This window comes from Hippichthys cyanospilos, chromosome 10, assembly GCF_059441005.1.
Source record: "Hippichthys cyanospilos isolate Australia breed blue-spotted pipefish chromosome 10, RoL_Hcya_1.0, whole genome shotgun sequence".
Classification (NCBI taxonomy): domain Eukaryota; kingdom Metazoa; phylum Chordata; class Actinopteri; order Syngnathiformes; family Syngnathidae; genus Hippichthys; species Hippichthys cyanospilos.
The window spans coordinates 14,165,664-14,190,244 of record NC_142378.1 but is presented as its reverse complement, the minus strand read 5'-3'; the positions used below and the strand labels follow the sequence as shown (position 1 = coordinate 14,190,244).

At 40.3% G+C, this 24,581-nt stretch overlaps 2 protein-coding genes across 4 annotated transcripts in view; one reads left to right on the top strand and one right to left on the bottom strand.

Annotated features, from left to right (window-relative positions):
- Positions 1–7,890, top strand: part of raver2 (ribonucleoprotein, PTB-binding 2) — a 45,010-nt gene extending 37,120 nt beyond the window's left edge. For all 3 annotated transcript variants that reach the window (XM_088424804.1, XM_088424803.1, XM_088424802.1), the window contains 2 exons: positions 1,558–1,776; positions 2,915–7,890. In XM_088424804.1, the coding sequence (XP_088280930.1) occupies positions 1,558–1,776; positions 2,915–3,055 (360 nt within the window). In that variant the 3' untranslated portion in view covers positions 3,056–7,890. The remainder of the gene's footprint in view (positions 1–1,557; positions 1,777–2,914) is intronic.
- A 388-nt stretch (positions 7,891–8,278) lies between these two features.
- jak1 (Janus kinase 1) overlaps positions 8,279–24,581 on the bottom strand; it is a 31,591-nt gene continuing 15,288 nt past the window's right edge. The window contains exons 5-25 of the mRNA XM_088424801.1: positions 24,089–24,252; positions 20,766–21,034; positions 20,154–20,269; positions 19,774–19,944; positions 19,388–19,545; positions 18,730–18,844; positions 17,158–17,356; positions 16,211–16,320; positions 15,422–15,568; positions 15,235–15,322; positions 15,024–15,151; positions 14,631–14,769; positions 14,036–14,187; positions 13,753–13,903; positions 13,400–13,488; positions 12,950–13,142; positions 12,663–12,787; positions 12,109–12,281; positions 10,080–10,197; positions 9,656–9,766; positions 8,279–8,654 (exon numbers count right to left, since the gene is read on the bottom strand). Coding sequence (XP_088280927.1) covers positions 8,541–8,654; positions 9,656–9,766; positions 10,080–10,197; positions 12,109–12,281; positions 12,663–12,787; positions 12,950–13,142; positions 13,400–13,488; positions 13,753–13,903; positions 14,036–14,187; positions 14,631–14,769; positions 15,024–15,151; positions 15,235–15,322; positions 15,422–15,568; positions 16,211–16,320; positions 17,158–17,356; positions 18,730–18,844; positions 19,388–19,545; positions 19,774–19,944; positions 20,154–20,269; positions 20,766–21,034; positions 24,089–24,252 — 3,030 coding nt within the window. The 3' untranslated portion in view covers positions 8,279–8,540. The remainder of the gene's footprint in view (positions 8,655–9,655; positions 9,767–10,079; positions 10,198–12,108; positions 12,282–12,662; positions 12,788–12,949; positions 13,143–13,399; positions 13,489–13,752; positions 13,904–14,035; positions 14,188–14,630; positions 14,770–15,023; positions 15,152–15,234; positions 15,323–15,421; positions 15,569–16,210; positions 16,321–17,157; positions 17,357–18,729; positions 18,845–19,387; positions 19,546–19,773; positions 19,945–20,153; positions 20,270–20,765; positions 21,035–24,088; positions 24,253–24,581) is intronic.

Here is a 24,581-nt window from a genome sequence, read left to right as displayed (position 1 = left end):
AGTAAATCATTTCAGAAAAGTGACTAATGCAACCCCTCTTTTATGCCCATTTACATTTTTTAAGTCATTCATGAATTCTGGAGATGTTTGATACATTCTTTTATATATTATTTAAGGTCCAAATGTGGGCACTTTTGTCTTTATTCTTTCTGCTATAATATTGCAATATTGTTCTCAAACATTTGTCAAGGCCCGGGGTACTTCTCAGGATTTACATTGAGGAAAATGTGATTCATGTTTATTCTTTCTGGCATACGTACATTCTGTGATAAATTACATGCATACAGTGGCGGCATCACTTAAATTCTTTGTTAAACTACAACTGTACAAAATGTTATTTTGCAGAAAGAAAGGAATATCACCCCCCCCCCCCCCCCCCCCCCACACACACACACACACACACACACACCAAATCAGAATGCTAGCCCATTCTGAATATCGTTTTCGTGGAAAATAGTACGTATTTCATCAGCCTTGTTTTTTTTAAACTACAAATATTCAAGTAAGCGTACTTTAATGGACATTTAAAGGTAAAAATAAAACAAAAACCCGAATAAATAACACATTGGATTCAAGTTCTTCAACCTGTTGTCACGGACTGCACAGATTGTCTTGTCATGTTTTCAAAAGGCAATAGCTCCACTAATGTGGTGCTGTCATCTTGGGAATCTTTTTTCTTTTCTTTGTTCTTTTCTTTTTGTTAGCACAATATACCCTTCATTGACAAATATTTTTGTGCCTCTGACGTTCTGAGCTCTTTGAATAGATTTGAATAGCTTTATTGTTTTGTACTGCAGACATTACCACAATGGATGTGATTCTTTCACCTACCCCAGGATCTCCTGTGAGATGGGCTCGCTTCAGCTCAAGCGCTGCCTGATTTTTTTTCATTTGCATTTTTTCCCAACCTCGTCCATTTGAGCTCAGATCCCCTGAGGATTCTTTTCTCCCATGCATGATCAAATTGCTCCCTCTCGGTTGACCTTTTCTTGAATTTAAGCTCATCTACTGTTTCCTTTTGGGTGAACTGAACACTACTTAGACTTTTAAAGCTCAGAAAAAAAAATATTGCTGATACCTCACTCATTCAGGAAACATTTGTCTCTGCTTAAAAAGGAACTGATTTCATTTGACTGTTTTAGTGAGACATATTCATCTTCGGATTTGGACTCAATCTTGTCAAGTTTTTGTTTTCTTTGTAGTTATGATTGGCGTTGACAGTCATCACACTGGGGGTTCACTAAGTGTAGGAAAGCTGCGTTTCGAGGTGTTGCGGGAACAATTAAAAGCATGGTGCATCTCTGGGGTCTTGGTTTGAATTATTTATCAAGGAAAACAAAATATTTACTTGTCATAAAATTGTGTGATACTATGTTCAGTACTATACTGGATTTATCTCGTCACGAGATAACGGAAAACCTCTAAAAGCAGCATTCATCTGTTTATCTACTTATATATGATTGTATTTTACAATTACTGTACTGGTAAGTACAGGCGGTTATACAATATTACGAAATGGTGCTTTGGAATGATACCCTTTGAATGTCTTTTGAACAGGAAGTGGATGTGTGTAAGCCTCTAGGCGTGCCCCTTCATGGCGTCAACAACGGCGTGGCTCCCCCCACCGCTGTCCTACCAACCGCTGCCGTGCTACCGGCCTACAGCACCCTGCCTCTGATGCCCGGTTTCCTTGGGGCGCCGCATCCAATAGCAGCTACGCCAAATGCCATCACGCATGCGCAAGTTGCCACCACAGACTGGAACACCTACTATTATGTGAGTCACAACGCAAAAGGACAGCTTCTTTGGTCCACCACCTTTAAAGTTCATACAGATATCGAACTGTGATTCTTCTTGGTCCATTATCGGACCCGACGATGGTCCTACTTGTTGCTAACCTCATCAGTATTTAATGTAGAAAATGAGAGCAGCTGACTGGTGGACTTTGTGAGAGCGAGCGACGGCCGCTAAATATAAGAGACAGGATGCGGAAGCCTGAGCTCAGCAGCGCCCTGTCGGGAGAGATTTTCATTTGTTTGGACAGACTGCCTTTTGTGGCCTCCAATCTCTCATGCAGCTAAACCCCGTTAGCCTGCTCTTATCCTAAAACACACACAAAACACACCACTGTTTGCATTGTTGTCTAGTTCATTTTCACTGAACTTTTGCAAAGCTATGTCTGTCCTGCTATGCATGTTGTCGTCTGTTCAGAGTTCTTTTGTGCACCTTGAACAGAAGAACAGCGTCGGTAATGTTTTGTACAGTTTGGGCAAAAGTTTGGAAACGCCTCCCACTTACAACACACTATTAAATCGGGAAAAGACGTGGCCAGAAAGTCATTCCGGGTCATAAGGCGTCATCATCAAACATGTACATTTTTGAACCTTTTCAGTTTATTTACATAGTTGTTTTCCTTCAATATTCAATTCCATCAACAATTCTTCATAACGTTGATTAATTTTAGGGAGGAGACTAGCTCTGGTATGACGAGATGAGACGAGATCTCGCGAGATTGAAACAACACGAGATTTCTTGCCAGTGCACAGCACGAGATCAATTTTCTTCCGGCTCTTGTTTTTGACATGAGCTACACAGGAGAAAGACAAGTACGCATGACAGTAATACCACCAAACATGGGGAGGAATTAGAAAAAAAAAAAAAAAAAAAAACCTTACCATACCAAATAATATAACAACACGAATGCCTTGATATGGTTTACACCGTCTTCTGAAATCATGTTAAATCACTAATTCAGTGAAGATAAAAAAGGACTCAATTACATTGAATATGTATTGTATGACGCCTGTTCCCGGCTGGCTCTAGGTGAAGGGCGTGTGCAGTTGTACACCAGCCAATCACACCTCATCTCAAATCTTTTGGTCAATTTCCATCTGGTTTGTATCCCCTCTTTTAGAACCAGACACGGGGCCACAAGAGGGAATACCCCCAGTTGGCGGTGCAGGAAGTGACATCGTCAGACAGCGGCTACATTGGGCAGCACTCCCAAGGCCTCGGGGGACAGTACGCTGACTATTTCAAGAGGAAGAGACTCTAGAAGGAAAAGCGCACCGGGGGGGGATCACAGTCGCTTCGAGTGTCTGAATCCCTCAAGCTGGATACACTTTAAGGGTACAGTACACGGGGTCCTCAGTTTACGATAGAGTAACGCTACTTTAACATATGTGGCTAATGCTAACCTTGTACAAAAGCAAACTCCCTGGCAATTGATGTAAAACAATCAAAGGACAAACAGGTGGGTAACTAAGTGTGCCTTTGTGTTGCGTGACCACATATGTTTATTACGTGTCCTGGGTAAAAGCCACGCCTTGAGATTTGTAAATCAAGAACCGCTGTGCAAGTGGCAATCTGTAGGAAAGTGGCGGCAAAGCACTACTTTTGTTGAAATGAAACTGCTTAAATCACTTTAGCGTGTGTCATTGATATCGACCAGGTAAAACGGTTTACTGCTTTGGCCTCACGGTAAATTTTTTAGCGATTACGGGAATAAAGTGTGCGTTCCCCCAAAGTGTGGAACTTGGTAGATTTGTTATATGTCAAACTGCAAATATGATGGGCCTCAAATGTGAGCTGTCGCTTTTGTCCGGTTCAAGCCTTAATCCTCCTCGGTTACCCCCAAAGCGTGCGTCCGCTATATTCTTATCTTGTACCGGTAGGATGTAAACTAATGTACGCGCACAGTCTGTAGGCTAGTTTGCTAACAGATCGGTCAAACTAGCGTCCGACTCGCAACTGACAGTCTTTGTTGGCGCCACTGCTTTCATCCGTAGGCGGCCGTTCCGTTCCGTGTGCCTCTGCGTGTGCGTTCGTGAGTGTGCCTAAGCTGTATCCGTAGGAAGCGTCAGCCATTTCGTAATCCCGACACCGGGAGTACATCAGGAAACAGGGCGCGGACCAGTAAGGGCCCTGTCCACGTGAAAGAGCTTCTCACAATCAATCGCAAGATTGGACTCAAGTGAGTGCGTATATTTGTGCCGTGTATATATTATGGTAAGCCATGTGTCACACAGCTCTGTTGAGAGCGCAATGTACCACAAGATTGAAAACATGTAAATATATTGATTTCAAATCCACTTTGCTGTATATTTGTAATCTAATGTTTTTTGTAGTATGTCCCCTATTTTTCATGGAATTGTACAAGTTTACGTTTCTGTGGAAGGAAAGAAACGCTCTGTCCTGGTATATTTTTTTTCTTTTCAACGCCAGACTAGTATGTGGGGGCTTGATTAGGAAGCTCCCTTATTCTTTTCTCCAATTTAGTTGACTGAGTGATTTCCCGTCTGTACGGTTATTCATTTAAAAGGCCTTCAAATTCAACCTTTTGGAACTTTGAACCACGTTACAATGTTAATTTCTCACTCAAAACACCCACAAAAAAAAAAAAAAAAACTCGCACCGCCTCTACACCGCCCCCTCACTGCCAGTACAGTGTAAATACACACCCACGTTTTCAATTCGTAGTTGTTGAGAAGACATTTTGCACCGAGTCGGCCTGGTAAACAAAAACATTTCATTTATCAGCTAAACATTTTTACTGTAGAACATGCCAGAGTGGCAAAAATGTCTGCGTGGGAGCACAAGGCCGGGCAACCAGCAGGCATTTGGGACAACCTTGTGCATCAATCCATAAAGCCATAAAATTACAAAAGAAAACCGGCGCATTTCGCATAAGTCTAAAGACGCGTTAGCTCCGTTGTGTAGAAATAAAACATTTATACAGCACATTTATGCTAAACAAAGACCGCTACTCAACGGAGCATTTTTCTTCTGCTACAAATGTCTTTCGTTTCTCGACGTGAAGTCGCGTTTACGTCTACTTTTGGGTTTCTGAACGTTGTAAAATCACAGTTTGCATAAGTTTACAGAGCTTATTTTCTTTATTGTTTGGTGGGCGGTCGGCTTTCGCACAATATCGTGAAGCGGGTGCGGCAGCCGCACGGGGAGAGGCGCGCTTCGCTTCCTTGGTCAAAAATGTCGCTTTCAAAACAACTCCTAATAAATTAAATCACCAATGTGCCAAAGGTAAGATTTGCATACTGCAAATACTGTATTTAAGCGTGGAATTTTTCAAATAACATGATAAAGGTCCTTTAAAATCAGACTTTACCCGCTGGGTCTACACTCCACTCTCCAACAATTTGCTTTTGGCGTCGTTTGTAAAGTCCTCTGAGTATATCGTTCCATAGTATCGACTGTTACAGGTTAACATTTGCGTATCCGCTTGGATTTTCGGAACATTTAGTCCAGATGTTGGCACAGTACTCATTTTGGCATAAAGTACTTGGCAAAAAGAATTTTTATCATGACATGAGCAAACTGCAGGGTGTGTGTGTTTTGATGTTTGAATAGTAAAAACGGAACGCTAATTGAATATTGCTGCAATAAGAGAGCGTCTGTTGCAATCCGCGCTCACCTTCCATTGACGTTCTTTTAAAAGAAAAAAAGCACATAGGAGTGTGAATCTATTTTCTTTTTCGAACTCTTGTGCAAAAATATTTTGTCTGACTTTAGCTGCTTGTCAATGAGGGCTTGCTACTTTAGTATTACTGCTTAGTATGGCAATAACTGAGGCTCTTACTGCTGTAGAATGTTGAATGTACTATATTTATTCCTGTAGTCATCATGATCATACTGTAAGCCTACCATGGATTATTTGGGAAACGCTGAAAAGACAAAAAGAAAACAAAATCATTCTGAAATAAATACATAAATAAAAGTTTGGTCTTGTCCTCAGAGCAAAGTCATAAAAAAAAGTATAATTTTAGAAGGAATTTCAAAGCTCCCACAACATCATGTCTTGTTCATAGTTGTGTTTGTACAAGCAATATTACCTTATTCTTTATATTAAATTGTGTATTCTTAGAAGTTCTTGCAAAATTAAAAATTTATATCAGTTGTGGATATATTTGCTTAATGATTATTGTAAAAAAAAAAAAAAAAAAGTGTATCATACATTTTTTCTCTTGTGCAATTTTGTTTCATACGACTCTTGAGTATTTGCATAAGTCATTATTCTTGTGGAGTTATTTGTTCCTTTTAGTGTTACCCTAATACCCCTTAATAACCGCTTGCCATATTTTTTAAATTGTGTTCATAATTCTTCCACGGTTGAATTGAATTGTAGTGCTGTACTTGCGTCGCCTTGGCAACACTGAAAAGCAATAGAAGATGAGAATAACTTTTTTTTTTTTTTTTAAAGCCTCACTGGACTTATTCTTATTTACTGCTATCATCCTGTGATGTCATGATGCAGTCTCCATTAGCATACTGAAGTGCAAATTTCTGTAATCGGATTGTGTGTCATCTAAAACAGGGGTCCCCAACCTTGTTATCATCGCGGACCGATTATTAATTAAATTACATTGATTAAATCAATCATATAATTGAATTACATTTTGCCACTGATTGCAATACAAAACGTTAATTAGATGCAAATAAGTACTGATCAATGCAAAAGCTTTGCAAATGCTAACATATAGTAAAGACACTAGCGGAAATGCTAACGAGCTAAATGCATTAAAGACAGAACTATATAACATGCTAAAGATAAGAACTAACATGAGCTAGCATGTTAACCGCAGTCGCAAATTGTCGCGTCAACAAACAAACAAATTTGAGGCATATTATCATAAATGACAATGTACTTACAAAGAAAGTACAACTTCCAGATACTCGTGGGACACATTTCACAGAGACAGAACAACGTGCGTCACTGACAATGACTGATCTCAACTGAAGCCACACCGTCCTTCCTCACTACAAAATGCAATAAGAACAGCGGAGCAAAGATCAAACCAAAGAAAGCACGAATGATTGAACTGTCAAAGGATAAACTAAAGCGGTTCCAAAACATCTTTAGTTTGGTGTTCGGCCCTGTACCGTTTGATTCCTGGACCGCTACCAGGCCGCGGACCGGCGGTTGGGGACCTCTGGTCTAATACACTTCTGGACTTGACCTACTGTATGTGTTTGCCATTCATTATCTTGCAGTTTATTTAAGTATTGTGGAACAGCATAGAACAACTAACTCATAGCAGGGCAGGGGTCTTTCACAAAGGTTGACCACCCAGTGTTAATTAAAAAAAAAAAAAGTCCCCGCAGACAAGTATGTGGGTCTACTGCAGATCGTGCGCATGTGAACTGCTGAGTCAGCAGGCCGGAATGTGCTGTCTCGACGCCGCTCTCGCCGCTCAGCTGTGAGTTATTGGTAGTGTCACGGCGCGCTCAGCCGTTTCTGGCAATGCGTTGACCCGCTTCTTTTCTATTGTCTATCGCAGGCAGGACTAGGCAACGGATCAGATCCGCCATGCGGTTTTAAAAGCGTTTCAATCTGGCGGGACTGGATTCAATACTGTTCTAGAATCTTCATTTTTTTTTTTTTTTGTGAAAGTTGGTCACGCCGCTTGAATTGAGTTTGTTATTGTTTGTGTATTTATTTTTGTCCGCATTCGTGTTGTTTTGTTTGCATAAACAGTGTGTTGGTGCCAGTGCATTACTACAGCATATATGACTTTATATGACAAATAGAATGTTTGAGATTCATGCTTTGTAAACATAAGGCTTTTATTTATTTGGGATCTGATATATAGATTTTGCTACAATTTATAGAACGTTTTACTGTGAATGCAAAACAAAAAAAAATTGCGACGGTTACATACAGTATACATATTATATATATACACACAGACCGTGTATTAGCTTCGAGAGTTAGTTTCTAACTTTGCATTTGGAAAGACAAAGAAGACAGTGATTTGATTTATTTTCCCATTGTACAACTATGGATATTTTGCCTACCGTGAGTCAAATGGTTGTCTCTTTTTTTTTTCCAAGAGGGATTGTCTTTTACATTCCGAATTAAAATGTGGACTCCAATGTGTTCTTTTTTTTCTGTCACATTGCTACAATAGAAGCCTTGCAATGAATTTCTCTCAAAGAGTGAAACGGTACAATTCAAAGGAAAAGTAAAATTACAGATATAAATGTAAAATAATCATTTAAAATACATTTCAACTGAGAATGCCACGTAAGATAACTAAATAAGGTGCGTCTCATCAGTCCTGCAACACCAATGAACTTTTTTGCTTTTTGTTGTAGTTTTTTCTGAAAAAATAACTTTGTCAAATGTCACGCTAGCATAGGAGAATGTACAGTAGGTAAAAAGGGTCAATAAGCTATCAATATTTGGAGACTAAATCCTCAGTTTAGGTGCATAAATCCTTAAAAGGACAAAATCAGTGGTGTTTTTTTTTTTTTTTTGGGGGGGGGGGGGGGGGTTGTTACGCGTGATTCCATGGCTCAGGAGGCTCCTCCTTCTGAGAAGAGTGGCACTCACAATCAAATGAAAATAAAAAGATACACGCAGCCACGTGACACGTTCCGATCCATCCCTTGCAGTCACATGACGAGCTGAGCCGCGCTCGTTCAAACGCCGCCGATAATCACATACGGGAAAGAGCGATTGTAACAAGTGCGATCGGAAAGATTTGTGGCGAGCGGCGTGCCGGCTTGCGCCGGACGCGCTTTCATTCGGGGGAGCCCAGCTGCTGCCGCATGTTGGTAAGCTCATCGATGAGCTGCTTGAAGGTGATCCTCTTCTTGGGGGCGTGCTCCCAGCACTTGCGCATCAGCTCGTACACCTGCGGCCGCAAACACGCGCCAGTTACCACTTGTTCAACTTTTTAATTACACATATTTACTATTATTGTTAAGCATCGGTTGATCCCTTGAAAAGCGCAAAATGAAGCTTAGCCGTTGCAAGTATTTGTACGTATTTGAATAACACTTCTTGGCTATAAATATTTTGTTTTACAAAAAGGATAACAGCTGCGTTCTTACGTCGCATGTCATTTGTGACGTTGAAATATTTATAGATTTGGGCCCCGTTCACGTCACCCAAGGGCGCATCAAATTAAATGAGACATCACACCTGCAGGGTGAGAAACCATGACCGCATTGGTTGAATCCGGAAAAAGAACAATAAGGAAATTGTCATTAGGAGACGATGTGTCTCAAGATTTTCTCAAATCTATTCAAAGCTTTTCCTTGAGACAAAAAAAAACAAAAAGTCGCAGAATGATTGCATTCATCATTTCGGTCAGGAGAGGGCGCCCATGAGCCTCTATCTCAGGGGTCACCAACCACTTTGAGTAATACGACGGGCTACCAGTTTATGCGAACACACTGATCATGTTAATGATTTTTCGCAATAATTAAGGAACACATGTAGCAAATATGTAAATCAAGAGGAATATGTAATGTAATAATGCATAATTGTAGAATTAATAGAAAATCACAAATGTTCTATCTTGAAAGCTATATGCAGAACAGGCCCGCATACTCCTCAAGTGATCTTTGGGGGCGCCACGTTGGTGACCCCCGCTCAATAGCTGGACCATCGTGACAAGCGCTAAACTGAATAATCACAAGAGCGGCCTTTTTCAAATGAAAATGGCCAAAACTCCCACAAAATTGTGGATTTTGCAAGTTTAATATACTATATACATACAAAGTCTCATGTTCCAAAGGAAACGTCCAAATACTGATTTGTTTGGCCTGTAACGAAGAAGGAACGCGGCCTTTTCCACAACCGTCGCGAAATCATTCGGCTACCGGGACGCTAAAGCCAAAAGTGTCTTACAGGTTCAGGGCAGCCTTCGGGTTGCGGTAACCGCTTGCCCTCCTCCAGCTTGTGGAGCAAATGAACAATGATCATCTGACCGTGGGAGCGACCAATCATCTTGGAGAACAGCTGCGGAAGGAAATCAAGGTCAGTTTTCAGTGAATAAAGAAAAATAGATTCCCGGAAAAAAATGGAACGGATTGAGTGAATTGACGCACACCTTAACCTAACGCGAACCGTAACGAAGTTTGCTTTTTTTTAACATTTATTTAACATTACGACCATCGCAGTATAGTTCGCCTTGTATTGTACTTATCTTAACATGTTGAAACTGTGACAGATTGACCGAAGTGATGAATTGAGTGCATATTATTTGCCCGGTCAAACAAGAATCGCTTGAGTTGGATCGCGAGAGTATGGGCGCAAGTGTGATGGTGAGCACCTGCATGGGAGTCTTGCTGGTGTCACAGTAGGTGATGAGCTCATACATGGTCACCCCAAAAGACCAAACGTCCGACGCAAGGTAGAACTTGCAGTGAGCCAGGCACTCTGGAGCGTACCTGACACGCACAAACACAGGAGACAAATATGCTATTAAGACACTGGGAGAAACAATAAACACGTTATGATGCTGCTCTCAACTGCTGTCGCAATTAAAGGGACAGTGTGTAAGATTAAGGTTTTTCAATAAAAAGAAATCAATGATTGTATACTTAAAAAAAATGTGTTCTTAATGACCAACAGCATGTTTTAAATATAATCATAGGTCTAATTATCATTACATATTACATGAGGGGGGGTGGCACTTCTCCGGAGGCGGCCATGTTTGTTATGGCATTTACCATTATCCGTAATGTAAATGCAGCCCTTCTTGCTGTCCGTAAATGAAAAACGGTCAAAATCTTACACACTACCCCTTTGAGCACATATTTTTCTATTTAAAGTTGCTACTCTGAAAAAAAAAAAAAGGAAATATATTTTACTTTGTAAATTAAATCGCGTATGATGAGATCTCGGAGGGTTACAGGGCCATGAGATTTCTTGTCCTTGCACAGAACGCAATTTTCTTTTTGTTGTTTTCTAGAAATACCACTTGACTCTTTCTACACATAGCATAAATTCGGCGCTCGCCTAACTTAGTACTGTTTATAGGCGAAACTACACACCTAGCCTGACACGTTTGCTATTGCTACTGATCACTTTTTAACAAAGCAGGCTGACTCATGTGTGTTCTGTGACCATTTGAAGAAACAATTGATCAAAAATATTGGCAGATCAGACAAAGACAGTTTATAAACACTGCAAAAAAAAAAAAAAAAAAACAGCTTCCTGAAAAATTACCCAAACGCAAATATACAAATCAAATATAGCTAAATCATTAATATTCTTGCACTCTGCTCAATAAAAAGAAAACTAAAATTCAAAGTTATTATATTTATATTTATTAAATTTATATTTCATTACTTATACAGTGGTACCTCTACTTGGGAAATCCATTTTCGTAAGTAGGAGACTCTTTTTACATGTTAATAGCCTAATCTGTTCCAAGCCCAAAAAAATTCTCCCAAACCCTTTAAATGAATAATATTAATTGTAGCAGTTGAGAATATGAATGTAGTTCATTTGTTTGCCTTGAGTCGGCGCTGGCGTGTTGCTGGTGCATGCAGAGAACTTTGTTTAAGTTGTTTAATTTGTATCTTTTACATTTTACATTTCCAGTGATCTAGGCATCATTTACAAGTCCACAGGAGCAATAATATTTATTATTAATGTATTATTGTATACGTTTGAGCAGGGTGAATCAGCGTGTGGACTGTTGGTGGAAAGTGTGGACGAAGTGTGAGAAGTGCAAGACCATAGTACGCAGTGCAAAGAACTCGCGTCTCTCATTTGTGGAAAAGCCGGTATATTAATAAACTATAAAAATGCATCAAAGACGAACAAATATATCTTAGAACTACCAGCTCCAGCAGCGGAGGGGACACATCAAGGGTTGCGATGTCGTATTACACTTGTCTTGTTCAAGCGAGCGCCGGTGTCTCGTTATCATACAACAACAAATTTTGCCTTCCGTATCCTGAATTTCCCTATATAACAAGAGGCATTATTTTATCCGAGAGGCGTTTCGTAACCTGAATTTTTGGTAACAAGAGACGTTCGTAAGTAGAGGTAACTGTATTACAAATTTTGCAAAAATCTGGTCTCGTTTTTTGGAACTTAAGAGTAGTCCCATCTCTACTAATTACACATGCTAACATGTACGCCATTCAGCGCCCTTCAAAGTAGTAGAGGAAACTGACAGTAATCAGCATGTATCTTGGCACTGACCTCTTCTTTTTACAACTGTCCCTTACCTATAGTGATATGTACTGCGCGGGACGTGGGTATGGTACAGAGTTATACTAATAATCACAATACTGAAGCAAATAACATCCAGTCTCCTTTGACAAGTCAGTTACTGAAGTATTTACCAGTAAATGGGGCTGTCGTTGTCATCCTTGACGGTATAATAGACTTCATTGTCCTTAATGCTTTTGGTCAGGCCGAAGTCCCCGATCTTCACTGTCCGCTCGTTCTCCACCAGCACGTTGCGGGCAGCCAGATCACGATGGATGTAATTTTTAGATCCCAGGTAGTCCATTCCCTTGAAAGCCAAAACGGTATCGGTCACGCCATTGACAATGCAGAGAGCTCAGTCAAAAACCGCTCCCAAACTTGTGCACAGCTGTGGACTATGTTGAGTATACGAAGTGGTGTGAAATACCGTCATTGTCCCAAATATAAGATGTGCCTTTTTCTCAAAAATGAAAGACAAAAGTATGGGTGCATCCTATAAAGAGTCAATTGACAATTTGAAATAGATGTTTTTCGACACCATACCGAGAAGATTCATCCGTCGGCCACGTAAAGCGAGCTTCGACGCACAGATGTGCGTTTTTATATAGGGCATATTGTCTAAAATAATTACCGTAACGGGACGAGCTAGAGGGCGGACGTCAGGTGGCTGACGGCAGCAGTTACCTACCCGGCATATTTGCGTTGAGTAGCTGAGCAGGGTGCTGAGACTGATCTTGCTTTTGTTGTCGGGCAGGTAATCTTTCAAACTTCCCAGCGGAAGGAACTCCATGATCAGCTTGGTGGCCCGACCACCTGCTCACACACACACGAAGATGGAGACGGCCGCAAAGGAGCGCCAAATGGTTTTGAACATTGAGAGAAAAATCCAATTCTGCACAAGTTGATCAAGGTAAAGACAACCTCTAAGTCAGGTCATCCTAAAGTGAACGCTTGCTTGTCTGTGAGCACACTGACCTTCCTCCAGACAAATGCCCTTGTACTTGACAATGTTTTCGTGGTAGAGGGCCTTCAGTATATTAATTTCACTGGAGAGATTGCTGCCCTTCTCCTGTCCATTCTCAGGCTTAAGCGACTTCACCGCCACTATTTCGCCGGTTCGATCCCCTCTGGGATCGTAGCGACACAGCTCAACCTTTCCGAAATGACCCTTTGGGAAGATTCAGACAAGTCATTCATAATATCATCTTTTCTAATGATTTGATGATCACATTTAGCTATATTAGGGGAAATATCGGAAACTTAGTACAGCTAGTGCATATTACATTATTAGTAATACTATTGTTTAACAAACTCGGACTTGGTCAAATTGAGCAATAGGTCTTTGCAGAATGGACTCATCTGACTCGGTCCATTAGTGTGCGACTAAAATAATCTCAAGACCACAAAACAGCAAGATGCGTTCACCTGCCCCAGATCTCTGATATTCCTCAGGAATCTCTTTTCAAACACAGTTGGGTCCACTTCAGGTGCAGGCAGTGGTTCGAAAGATGGATCTACGGGAGAAAGAAAATTGCGGCTATAATGGTTCCTTAAGTAGTAAACTTGTGGTAGGTGAACAACCAGTACTTTCGAATTCAATGAATAAGGATTTTCATTCTTCATGATTTCATTAGCTATTTCAATATTCCTGAAGATAATTTGCTACCCAATAATCACCCAGACCTATACCCATATCGACGGTACCTCAAAAAAAAAAAAGAGAGAGAGAGCGCACCACTTCCTAATGGATACAGAATATAACGCGGGAACAATCGTACCTTTTTCCTCCAGCTTGTCAATATCTCTAACAATAGCCCTGAAGAAAGGTCTCTTCTTTGGGTCATAGTTCATGCAGTGGATCATCAATTCAGCCAACTCTCTGCAGTCAGGTGTCGCAAGCTGGCACTCGGTTTCATAAAACCTCTCTTTCTACTCAAAGCAAAAGACATAAAAGAAAAATACATAAAAATGAGTAATAAGCTGAAGCTGACAGGTCTTCCGATCTTTCTGAAATGGAAGACGAAAGAGAGCCACTGAGCTATAGACGACTCGTCTCCCTACCTCTGTGAGCTTCTTTTCTTTAAGTGGCTCCTCTCCGTCGTAACAAATCTCCCACAGGGTAGTACCAAATCCCCACTTGTCAGCTGCAACACTCAGGGAAGACACATTCTTCACACATTCAGGCGCGATCCAGGGGATGCGATGAACACACTCTGCAAAAATTAATACATTACAAATTATCAATGACTTTCCATTGGATACAGACTTCATTAGAAAGGAGAACAAACTTTGTCTACTAACAGACAGGGCAGTTGTTTTCCATAGTTTAATTAAAGGAGAAAAGTAATCCAAAGCTTATTTTCCTATCAAATATTAGGACTAAATCCAGTTGTCTCACTCACCAGGCATTTTTAACAAACTGGAAGAATCTCAAAAGGTCACCTTGGGCACTTTCCACCCAAATTAAAAAGCAAAACCCATAAAAGAACATCACAGATTCTTAATATATATATACAGTATTAGGTGCGACATGGGACCTTTAAACAGTGACCGCATGAGCATGCCTATACTACAGATGCATTTTCTTGTGATTGCAGCAGACAAACTAAAGAGAAAGCAGAAGCACTTCGGTTTCATTATTAGGAAGCAAACACACCCTCTCTTGTGAGCACAGTGATGGGTATCCCTGGGTCACTGAGCTTGATGAAGGGCCCTCCTTGATCAGGTTCCAGTCCCCCGCGAGCTAGCAGAATATTCTTTGCACACACGAAACCATGGACCAGCTTTTTGTCCTCCTGCATATTCAAAAGAAAACCGTGTTTGAAACGTTACAGGTATTTTACTACATGCACTGTGACTCCTCCTGAAACACAGCCTATTCATGTGTAGTGCAAATTGGGTCTCAGGAGGCTAGGTGGCAAAAACACACACCTGAAAGAAAACGCAAGTCAAAAATGTTCTTTGCAATAGTATGCTCACTGTTCCCTAGTCGTCTAAACACAATATTCAGATGAATATTGCGTTGCGTAAGAATGTGTGTCATTCTCACCAAATAGCTCAGGGCTGAGGCCAGCTGCTTAGCCACCTGGAACTTCCAAGCAGTGCTAAGTGGGTTTTGCTGTCTCCTCATGAACAAATCCAGTGGTCCTAGGTCCACAAACTCTTCCACAATGATATCTGACACGGAGAAAAAAAAGTTTGCCACAGAACGCTCTCCCACAACACATCCATTATTCTCGCAGCTTAGGATGTGCACTTACTCTCCAGATGGCGGACACACACGCCATACAGTAGCACAATGTGCTTGTGGGAGACTTGCCGCATCATACTTGCCGTTTCAAAAAAGGCCTGCCAACAAAAAGGTATACAGTATGACTAAATAGGAACATGTACATATTACATTTTTTTGGACCCTATAAGAATTGTGAATGTGAGCGTGAATCCTACCAAAGAAATATCCCTGTGTCCTGAACCAAGCACTTTGAGCACCACCTTATACTCTTGGAAGGATCCGTAACCTCCATCTTCATCATTTTTTACCCTCAGTGTTCCGGAGAATATGTTGGTTCTTGTGCCGAGACCAAGATGCTCCTCCTAGTGTACAGCGGGGACAACAAAATATTTAGCGGAAGAAGGGTGTACCCTGCATACTGGTCGAAGGGAGTTGGGATAGGCTCCAGCACGCCTGTGACCCTTGAGAAGATAAGCGGTTAGGAAAATGGATGGATGGCTGTTTTAAATATTGATAGTTGAGGTCAAACTTTTCACAAGCGCACGCACACCGCAAATAGCTCCGATTAACTTGAATAAGAGTCGCAGCCTTTTCCTTTTTAACTGTACTTTTATCTTCAGTCTTGGATATACCGGTAAAAATAGTGAGAACTCCAAATTGAATTTCAACGTCCTGGACAAAATAGCTGACCGGTGGGACCTTTGCGGCTTGTTGGCCAAGTCTGGCAGGCGCTGGCGGGGAAGGCAAGATTAATAAAGACCAAGTGGCTATGGCAAATTATGGCTATAAGTTTCGCCGACCAAAGGACCTCCGTGGCTGTTTGTCAAAATTGGTAGGTAGCGACGGCAATATATGTAAATAAAAGTTAGCAGCCATGCCAATTTATGTTTGAACTACAAATTGGAGAAATCACTTTTTTCCTCAGACTATTCCAGTACAAGGAATAAACTCTTTTCAATGCACAAAATGTTCCAATTTGGAGCGAAATAAAGTGTAAAATATACCTGTTCAATTTCTTCCTTGTGAATGCGATGGATAATGACCTGGCACTCCTGCATTGGTGTCTGAGGTACTGATGCTCTATCATTAGTAACCACCAGCAAGTTCGAAATCTCTGCAACACACATGCATACAAAATTAAAAACATTACAGTTTGCTTTATTCAGCAAAATCATTTACAGCACAGAAAATGATTTTTTTAATCATTTTATTATTCTTCACAGTTTGATATTTGAAATGAAACATATTCACTTGATTAAAAGAACAACTATGAACCATTTAAAGATTGTCATGTTTGTCACCTGGATACACATATATATGGACATTTTGCAAGTCATTTTCTTGCTCAAGACTCACAGTTTGGGATCGATAGATTTGCATACTTGCAGGCTTTTTTTTCCCCAAACTTAATTTCAATACAGGGGGAAGGGTGGGGGTGGGGGGGGTGTCTCTAGATATTGTAAAATATAATGTAAAGAGGGAAAAAAGTTCCCGCATTTAAGATATACTACAAAACAGAAAAAGCTGTGACACAATCGTTAGCACATACATACTTTCCCTCACTGAGGTAAAGCAAAATGGTTTAGTTGCATTTACAACTCCAGACTTGCATACAGACTAGCAGTAGGTCTATTGTTTGCCACTGAGGCATCTAAAAATGCAAAGAACTGATAAGGAAAAATTAAGGGGCATGTTTAAAGGACTGATGAAACCATGAGTAACCTTAAACAAAGCTTAAATACCATCTAAATCCAGTTTTCTTCATTATTGTGAAACTAAATAAGTTTAAAATCACAAAATTAAATATGACAAAGGACTCCCATTAAATATATTTGGTGAGCAATTTAACAATTCAGTGCTATTTGACACAGTTTTGATATTTTTTGTCTTTATAGTTTCTACTAGGCTGTTAAGGCACGTACAAATGAGCAAGACACTTTCAAAATCGTACCTCGAGGCTGAGGAGGGCAGCAGCGGCACAGACGGAAATGGAGATTGTCAGAGCGAAGACTCTGGCCTTCCAGGTGCTCCAATAGCTCCCTGAGAGTGGGCCTGGCAGTGTCTGTGCCAAAAAGGCGAAACTCACTCGGAGTCACTTCAATTTGGAAGTTTTTATACTGTTTCACAGGCTGGGATTCCCGGAGGTCCATCTAAATGGGAGAAAGCCAGTTAAACATGCGATTAGAGTTAACAAATACTGGCAACTAAGCCAATCATTGCCTTTTGACACTTTATATTTGGCATTTTTTGGTAGAAGGTTCACAATACAGTCAGTGAAATGTTCCATGTTAGGCGCACAACTCATTAAGGGTCATCAACGAGATCGTGTGTATGTTTGGCAACGTTTTTATGCTTGATTCTCTTACTGATGCATCTAATTCATTTTTATCACAGTTTGGTAAAAAATTACACATCTCAGAAGCTTCGAATTTAGGTCTAGCATATCCAGTATGATGATTACGTCCCTGACTGGGATTTGAGTAGAGGTCTTCTGTTTAAAAGGCAGCAATCCAGCAAATTGCTCAGCAGATAGATAACATGTTTTTAATCTGGTTTGTAAAAAAATAAAAAATAAAATTGCGCAGACTAGATATCATGGGTGAGCAGACTAGATATCATGGTAAGATGTGTGACATTTGGAAATGTAAAATATGTGTGAAAACTGCAGGAAAGCTAAAGTTCTGGAATCATACCTTCAGACACATTTTGGTGTCAATATATCATGAAGCAGAGACACAGAGTGAGTGAGGTGAATTATTATAGATAAATGTGTCCAAGCAATAAACAAAATAAATAGTAGGCCAAAGTGATGTATATCTATGGTTCCAGCTGTCACAAATGTGCCAAATGTGCCAAATGTGCCACAATCTGGCTTTTTTTTTCCCCTCCAGTTTTTGGACAAATTAATGTCTTTTGACTACAAAGTAGCATTACAATAGCTTTAGCAAATATAAGCCCTTTTTTGCAATGACGTCCAAAAGAATTGGTGACATCTAGAATAATTCTATTGAAAACATTTTTGAGGATGGTTTGATTAATCGATTATTCAATCGTAGCGTCATAAGGGTTAATCGACACTAAAATGACTCAATATTGACAGCCTTACTAGCATCTTTCATTGTATTTCAAGGCACCTTTCAGAGCACAGAAAGACTTGACAAGATTAGCGCAATTAAAACATTTTGAACAACTAAAATTTTAATTTAACAATTAAGAGAGCACAGATTCAATGTTGCTCAGATTCTACTGTTAAATTATCTGCTTACAACTGGGATGCACCAGGCAGGCTGGACAGTAAAGATGTGAGAGGTAATGCAAAAGTAAAGTTTGGACTGCTACTGGGTTCAAAAAAGTTCGCATTAAACCAGGATTGATTTCACTATTTATGTATGAGGGGCTTTGCCACAAAAAGAAGAAATGGTTGTTATCTGGGTATCTTTGATAACATATGTATCCGTGAACAAGTCAGATCATCAGCAAATACAGTCATGAGAACGATGAAAAACAATCAATGAAGCCCAACCTCTATGCAGACCACCGTGATGATAATGTACTGGTAGTCAGTGCAGCTCCAGCGAAGAACGTACATGCCCTCCTCATTACCCTCCTGACGCAGTTTTTGGATGGCATACTCCGTACTAGTATGGGGAACAAACAAAAGTCAGACAGTGTGGCGGGAGATGTTTAAAATGACGCTTGTGTCAGGCTCAAAATAACTCAAATTCCAGCTTTGTTTTCTTATCATAAGGGGACATAAATAGTAGTATACCCCTTTTTTCCCCTTTTTACAAGTCCTTAAAATGTAATCCACACAGGTGCCAGTGGCGTGAATGCAAGAGGCAGTGAGAACTTTACCACAGCAAGAGGCAGTGAGAACTTTACCACAGCACAATGTCTGTTCAAATTGTCACACATTGTGGACCAATTCAATCAAATCAAACATGATTAATGTTGGCTCCCCGAAAACTATCAAACATATGTTTGCCTCTTCCCATTTCACATTCCATAGCTTCATTCTGTTTTTGGGGTGCCCTTCCAAATTATCCATGGCGAAAATCATCGGCGCTAAGCTGCAATACTGTCTTGTTGGAACAGTGCAAAGTCATGGTACTCAGTCTTTGTACATATGATCTATTGAGAGTCTGAGCATTTAATCACATGTGATCCACTCAAGAACAAACCAAATGGGTCCATGGCAGCCATTGTTGATGTTGTGCACCACCGAAGAGGGAGCCACCTCCTTGCACAGGTAGTGGTGGGCATCCACTGTTAGCCTGAAGAAGCCATCCACAAGGGCTGCAAAGGACAGAGCCTCAGACCAAGATGCCATATGCAACTCCTGATGACACAAAGGGTGATTAAACATCACTATCATTTATTAGTTAAGACATCATTTAAGAGTTAAGACAAGATTGTTGATGTTTTTAGGCAGGCACTTAATATATATCACTTTATCGACACCATATGGTGCCTAAAGCACTTTACACAATCTCCCATTCATTCATTCACAGCACTGTATGTAAATGCCCGAATCAACCATAGTGTTCTCATAAGCTGTTTGTCTCACCATTTTCTTGTGATCCTGTCTGTGAATTGTGACCGTGGCCTCTTTAATGGCAGCGTGCATGATCTCATGGAAGTCACAGAATTTCTCCCAGCCTTCGTCGGCCTTTTTTCTTCGATTTTCATTTAGCTTGTTCTTCCTTGACTTGCTTTTCTCTTTATGAATCACCAAAATCTATTTTAAAAACAATACAGAGCATGTTATATGCATGGAATTGACAAGACTATTTTAAAGACCATCAAATACAGTACATAATTTTAAATAGTATACAGTAGTATAACTAACATAAAGCTGCATCGTACATACATGTACATGCGAACTGTGTGTCCGAGTTTGGGAAATGTGTTTTTTATTGTTGTACGTTCTACCCTGAGGCCACTTACTGCGGGGGGCTTCTTCCTCCAGGAAATGCCTGTTGTGCCAGATACACATACTTGTACGTCATGCCAAGTATCCATGCTCTGGTTTGGGCTTTGTGATTGGATCTGGTTGTAGTACACTGTATACAAAGACATACAGTACAATCATAGTTTAAAGTACTGGAAAGGGATTGGAGGAAGAATTAAATGATCCAGATTAGTGAGAGTTGTTTTGCACTTGTTCTACTTGTACTGGTGTTATTAATTACTGTTCTTTTTGAGCCTATGAATACCGAGTTCCATTTTCTTTTTTAACAATAGCTCGTACTTTTTTAAGATTTTAGTTGGTCCTCCAAGTTATACTCAAATTTAAGTATAAAAAACAATAATTACAGCACATCTCTAAAGGATTCCCTATTTGAGCTCCAGTATTCTGGAATACCCTGTTCACAAATTAGAGCAGCTACAGCAAGGAAATGTTTAAATTGTAAGACTGTTTTGCCCTTGGCCTATGCAAATGAAATTGACTTGAGGATGTAAAAAAACTTTAAAAAAATGGCAGTCTCTGTCAAGCTGTGTACAATCACTGAAAATCTGTGTACAATAACTAAAAATCAAAGAACTCGAAAGTCTTACCAAAATTTCCTCCATTGACGACATCTCCTTCTTGCGTTACACTCAGCGAAACAGGTTCCATTAACTCACAGCCCAGGCCATTGGTCAGTCCTTCCAGAGTAGCCAGATACTTAATCTTCAGGTCGTACATTGTGATGTCACTGACTTTGACTGTTCCGTGGTTGAATTCACTAAGGAATTTCTTGAAGACGTTGTTGATGCGGATGCGGGTCAAAATGTTACGCTGTTTTATGCTTGCATCTAGCGCCTCTGGAATGAAACTTCTGTAACTAGAGGAGAGAAGACCGACAAAAAAAATGAAATGAGCAGGGAGAAATAGTACTCTAGTGTGTATTTCACTCTCTTTACCATTTCCTTCAATGTTAACAAAAATGTCATTCAATGTTCGGCATGAAATATTTGTTATTTCTACTGGGGATAATAATCATAAAAATAATAATAATGACACTAATAATGTAAAAAATTACTGTAACTATTAAAATCACTTTTTTAAACTAATACCTGGTACACACATAAAGAAAACGGCTCTTTTTGTTCCGTTTTTCCTCTGACATCAAGGATGTCAGATGATCGAAATCTTATGACTTGTGTTCAATATTGACAAGCAAAAAGCGTGTGGGGAAAGGAAAGACATTTGACTCTGCAGAAAGTAGTAGGCAATCCAATCTAATGTCTTATTTTTAATATATATAAATGTAAGTTAATCAGACAGCAGGAAGTATTTACCAAAGCAAGTCTTTTCTTGTGAATGTTGTCGCCTAACGATGCTGTAAGCTCCAGTGACAATTTGTCAATGAATTCAAAGAAATCCACCTTCAAAATAATCAGCTCAGTCCAAACATTTAGCACTTTACGCTACAGGTTTGCTGCTACTTTTCTTGATGTTAGCACATTGGAATTTTGCAGATTTTCAATACTGCCGCACATGATCAAAGAGCAAAATTTTAAATCCATTTATATATGTCCTTCTTATGCTTACAAGGACTTCATGCAACTGTTAAGGCGATACAAGTAACAAACTCTTTAACGTACAAATCTGATTTACTGTGGCATTTGCAAGCTTCATAGTGCATGCAAATGCAGTAGTGGGCACAGACCGCTTCTTTGAGACGTTCAACTGAAATTTGTTTATAAACCACAAAAACAACCGCGACTCTAACAAAGCAGGAGTCACAATATGCTGCAGATGCAGCAAAATTGAGGTTATGAAAACATAAAAGAGAACCAAAATTTAAATAATAATAATAATAACGTGCATAATACTAGCATTGAACAGCACCAAACTATTGAAAAGACCTATTATGCATTTAAAAAACTAGGTTATGAGGCACAAGAGACTGAAAATAGTCAAGACCGTAAAAAACATAGTACTTTCCAAACACACCCTTAATATTTTGACTTTTTAGTGGTATATTCAATTAAGTATAACATGACAAAAAAAGTGCTAATCCTTTCATTCTATTTTTATTTATAATATATAATATATATTTATAATCAATATTGATTTCCCATTACAATTTTAAACACCTGACTTCACTGTTTGGATTATTGCAAACATACTTCAGTGATAAAATGAACAACCATACTCAGATTTGTAATGTTGTTTGTGTGTTGAATGTATATTGCGTGTTAAAAAATAGCCATGTCAACCACTTCCTCTTCATTGCATGCCACCGTACTTGTGTAAGAGCCCTTTATAGCCTTAAAATGCATCTGTTTCAAAAACAGCTGTTAGCAGTATAATGGCATAATAATGTCAATAAAACATTATACTGTTTAATTAAGTCCCAAGCTTTGCATAATGTGACAATATGCCATTGAAAGAAATTAGCATATGGTGTAGAAAACACATAAAGTGCCACTCCGTTCATATTATGTGTTTGTTGCCTTCTCTGACTGGCATTGCTCATCATTTCTGAGATAGTGTTCTATGAATAAGTGGTCATTTGTACTACTTTTTTAACTGAATACCAGTGCTCAGATACCATGAAAATCTGTTGCAAACAAAGGACTTAGTTAAATATTTTTAGTTATTCACTGCTATGAATAACTAAAGATATTTAACTCAGTCGTTTGTTTTATATGTTTAATTGTTTTATTCATAGCACTCCCCCTCCGTTAGCTGTCATGTCTCAATGATCCTAGGAGCTAAGTTGTCTGGGGCTTTAAGTCCCTGGTAGGGTCACTCACGGCAAACAGGTCCTAGGTGAGAGACACCTAGGACTAAGCATGACTCGCATAGCCCTTATGATGGGGAAAACAGTTGGACACAAGTTTCCCTTGCCTGCGGGGCACCAGGACCCCCCTCTGGAGCCAGGCCTGGAGGTGGGGCAGTTCAGAATACTCACACTTTTTGGAGTCCTTGGAGGTTGTGCTGGAGAGCGCTACCTCCGAGGACTCCCTCGTTCTGCTGGGGGACTTCAATGCTCACTGGGCAAACGCAGTGAGACCTGGAGGGGCGTGATTGGGAGGAATGGCCCTCCCGCTCTGACCCGGAGTGGTGCTTTGTTATTAGACTTCTGTGATCACGGATTGTCCATAACAAACACCATGTTCAAACATAGGGGTGTCCATATGTGCACTTGGCACCAGGACACCACAGGTCGATGATCGGCTCTGTGGTTGTATCATTGAATTTGCGCCACATGTTTTGGACACTGGGGTAAAGAGAAGAGCAGAGCTGTCAACTGATCTCCACCTGGTGGTATGTTGGCTCCAATGGTGGGGGAGGATGCCGGCTAGACCTGGCAGGCCCAAAGGTATCGTGAGGGTCTGCTGGGAGCGTCTGGGAGAGTCCCCTGTCAGCAGGAGTTTCAACTCCCACCTCCGGCAGAATTCCTCCCACATCCTGGGGGAGGCGAGGGACATTGAGTGGACCATGTTCCGTGCCTCCATTGTCGAGGCGGAGTTATGGCAATAAAGTGGTCTGTGCCTGTCGTGGCGGCAAACCTCAAACCTAAGGGATGCCGTCAAGCTGAAGAAAGAGTGAAAAACCGTGTCCCTCTGGGAGCTCTGTGGGGGGTGCTTCGGGACTATAGGGCACCGGACACCTCTGATACTGGCAGTTCAGTCTCTGGATGACCGATGTCAGAGTTTGGTCCGCATATTCGTCAGTAAGTCGAATCTGTTTCCATTGAGGGTTGGACTCCGCCAAGGCTGCCCTTTGTCATATACAGTATTTATTAATTTCACCTGGTTTGAATGAACAAGTTCATTTTCAGGCTTTTATGGCACACATCTAACAAACTTTCTGAGAACCATACATAAAGGAAACCAAAGATCAAGAGAGTCCAGACATTCTTTGCAAGAAGTAAATGTCTTACTTGAGTTTTTGAGAAGCAGTGGACACGGGCATTCCCATGCTCATGGCATAGTGGGTAATAGCCAGCACAGCCATTCCCAGACACTCATTTTCGATTTCGCGCTCCTCCACTTCAGACTGGCATGTTCGAAGCGGTAGAATACCTGTGTGAAAATCATGCTGGCCCTGGAAGACAAACACGGAAGGATGTTAAAAGATGAAATGATGTATAAAAAAAAAACACACAAAACACAAAACAACTAGACTAATTTTACTAATATTCCTATGCGTGAACAAGAACGAACTCGGACATTGGTTCAGTCTGCTCGCTTCTTTTATTAAAAATAATGCCATAACAACCTCAGCTATCATGAGCTTCTATTAGCTGCAATAGGCACCTGCTGCTAACAGCTTCTGGCATGTACCCTTACAGTAATTATTGTAAGTAAGAATACAGCCGGTATAAAAATGTAAATTTGTGCATCAAAACTTGGCTTACTGTAATGGCTAACTTC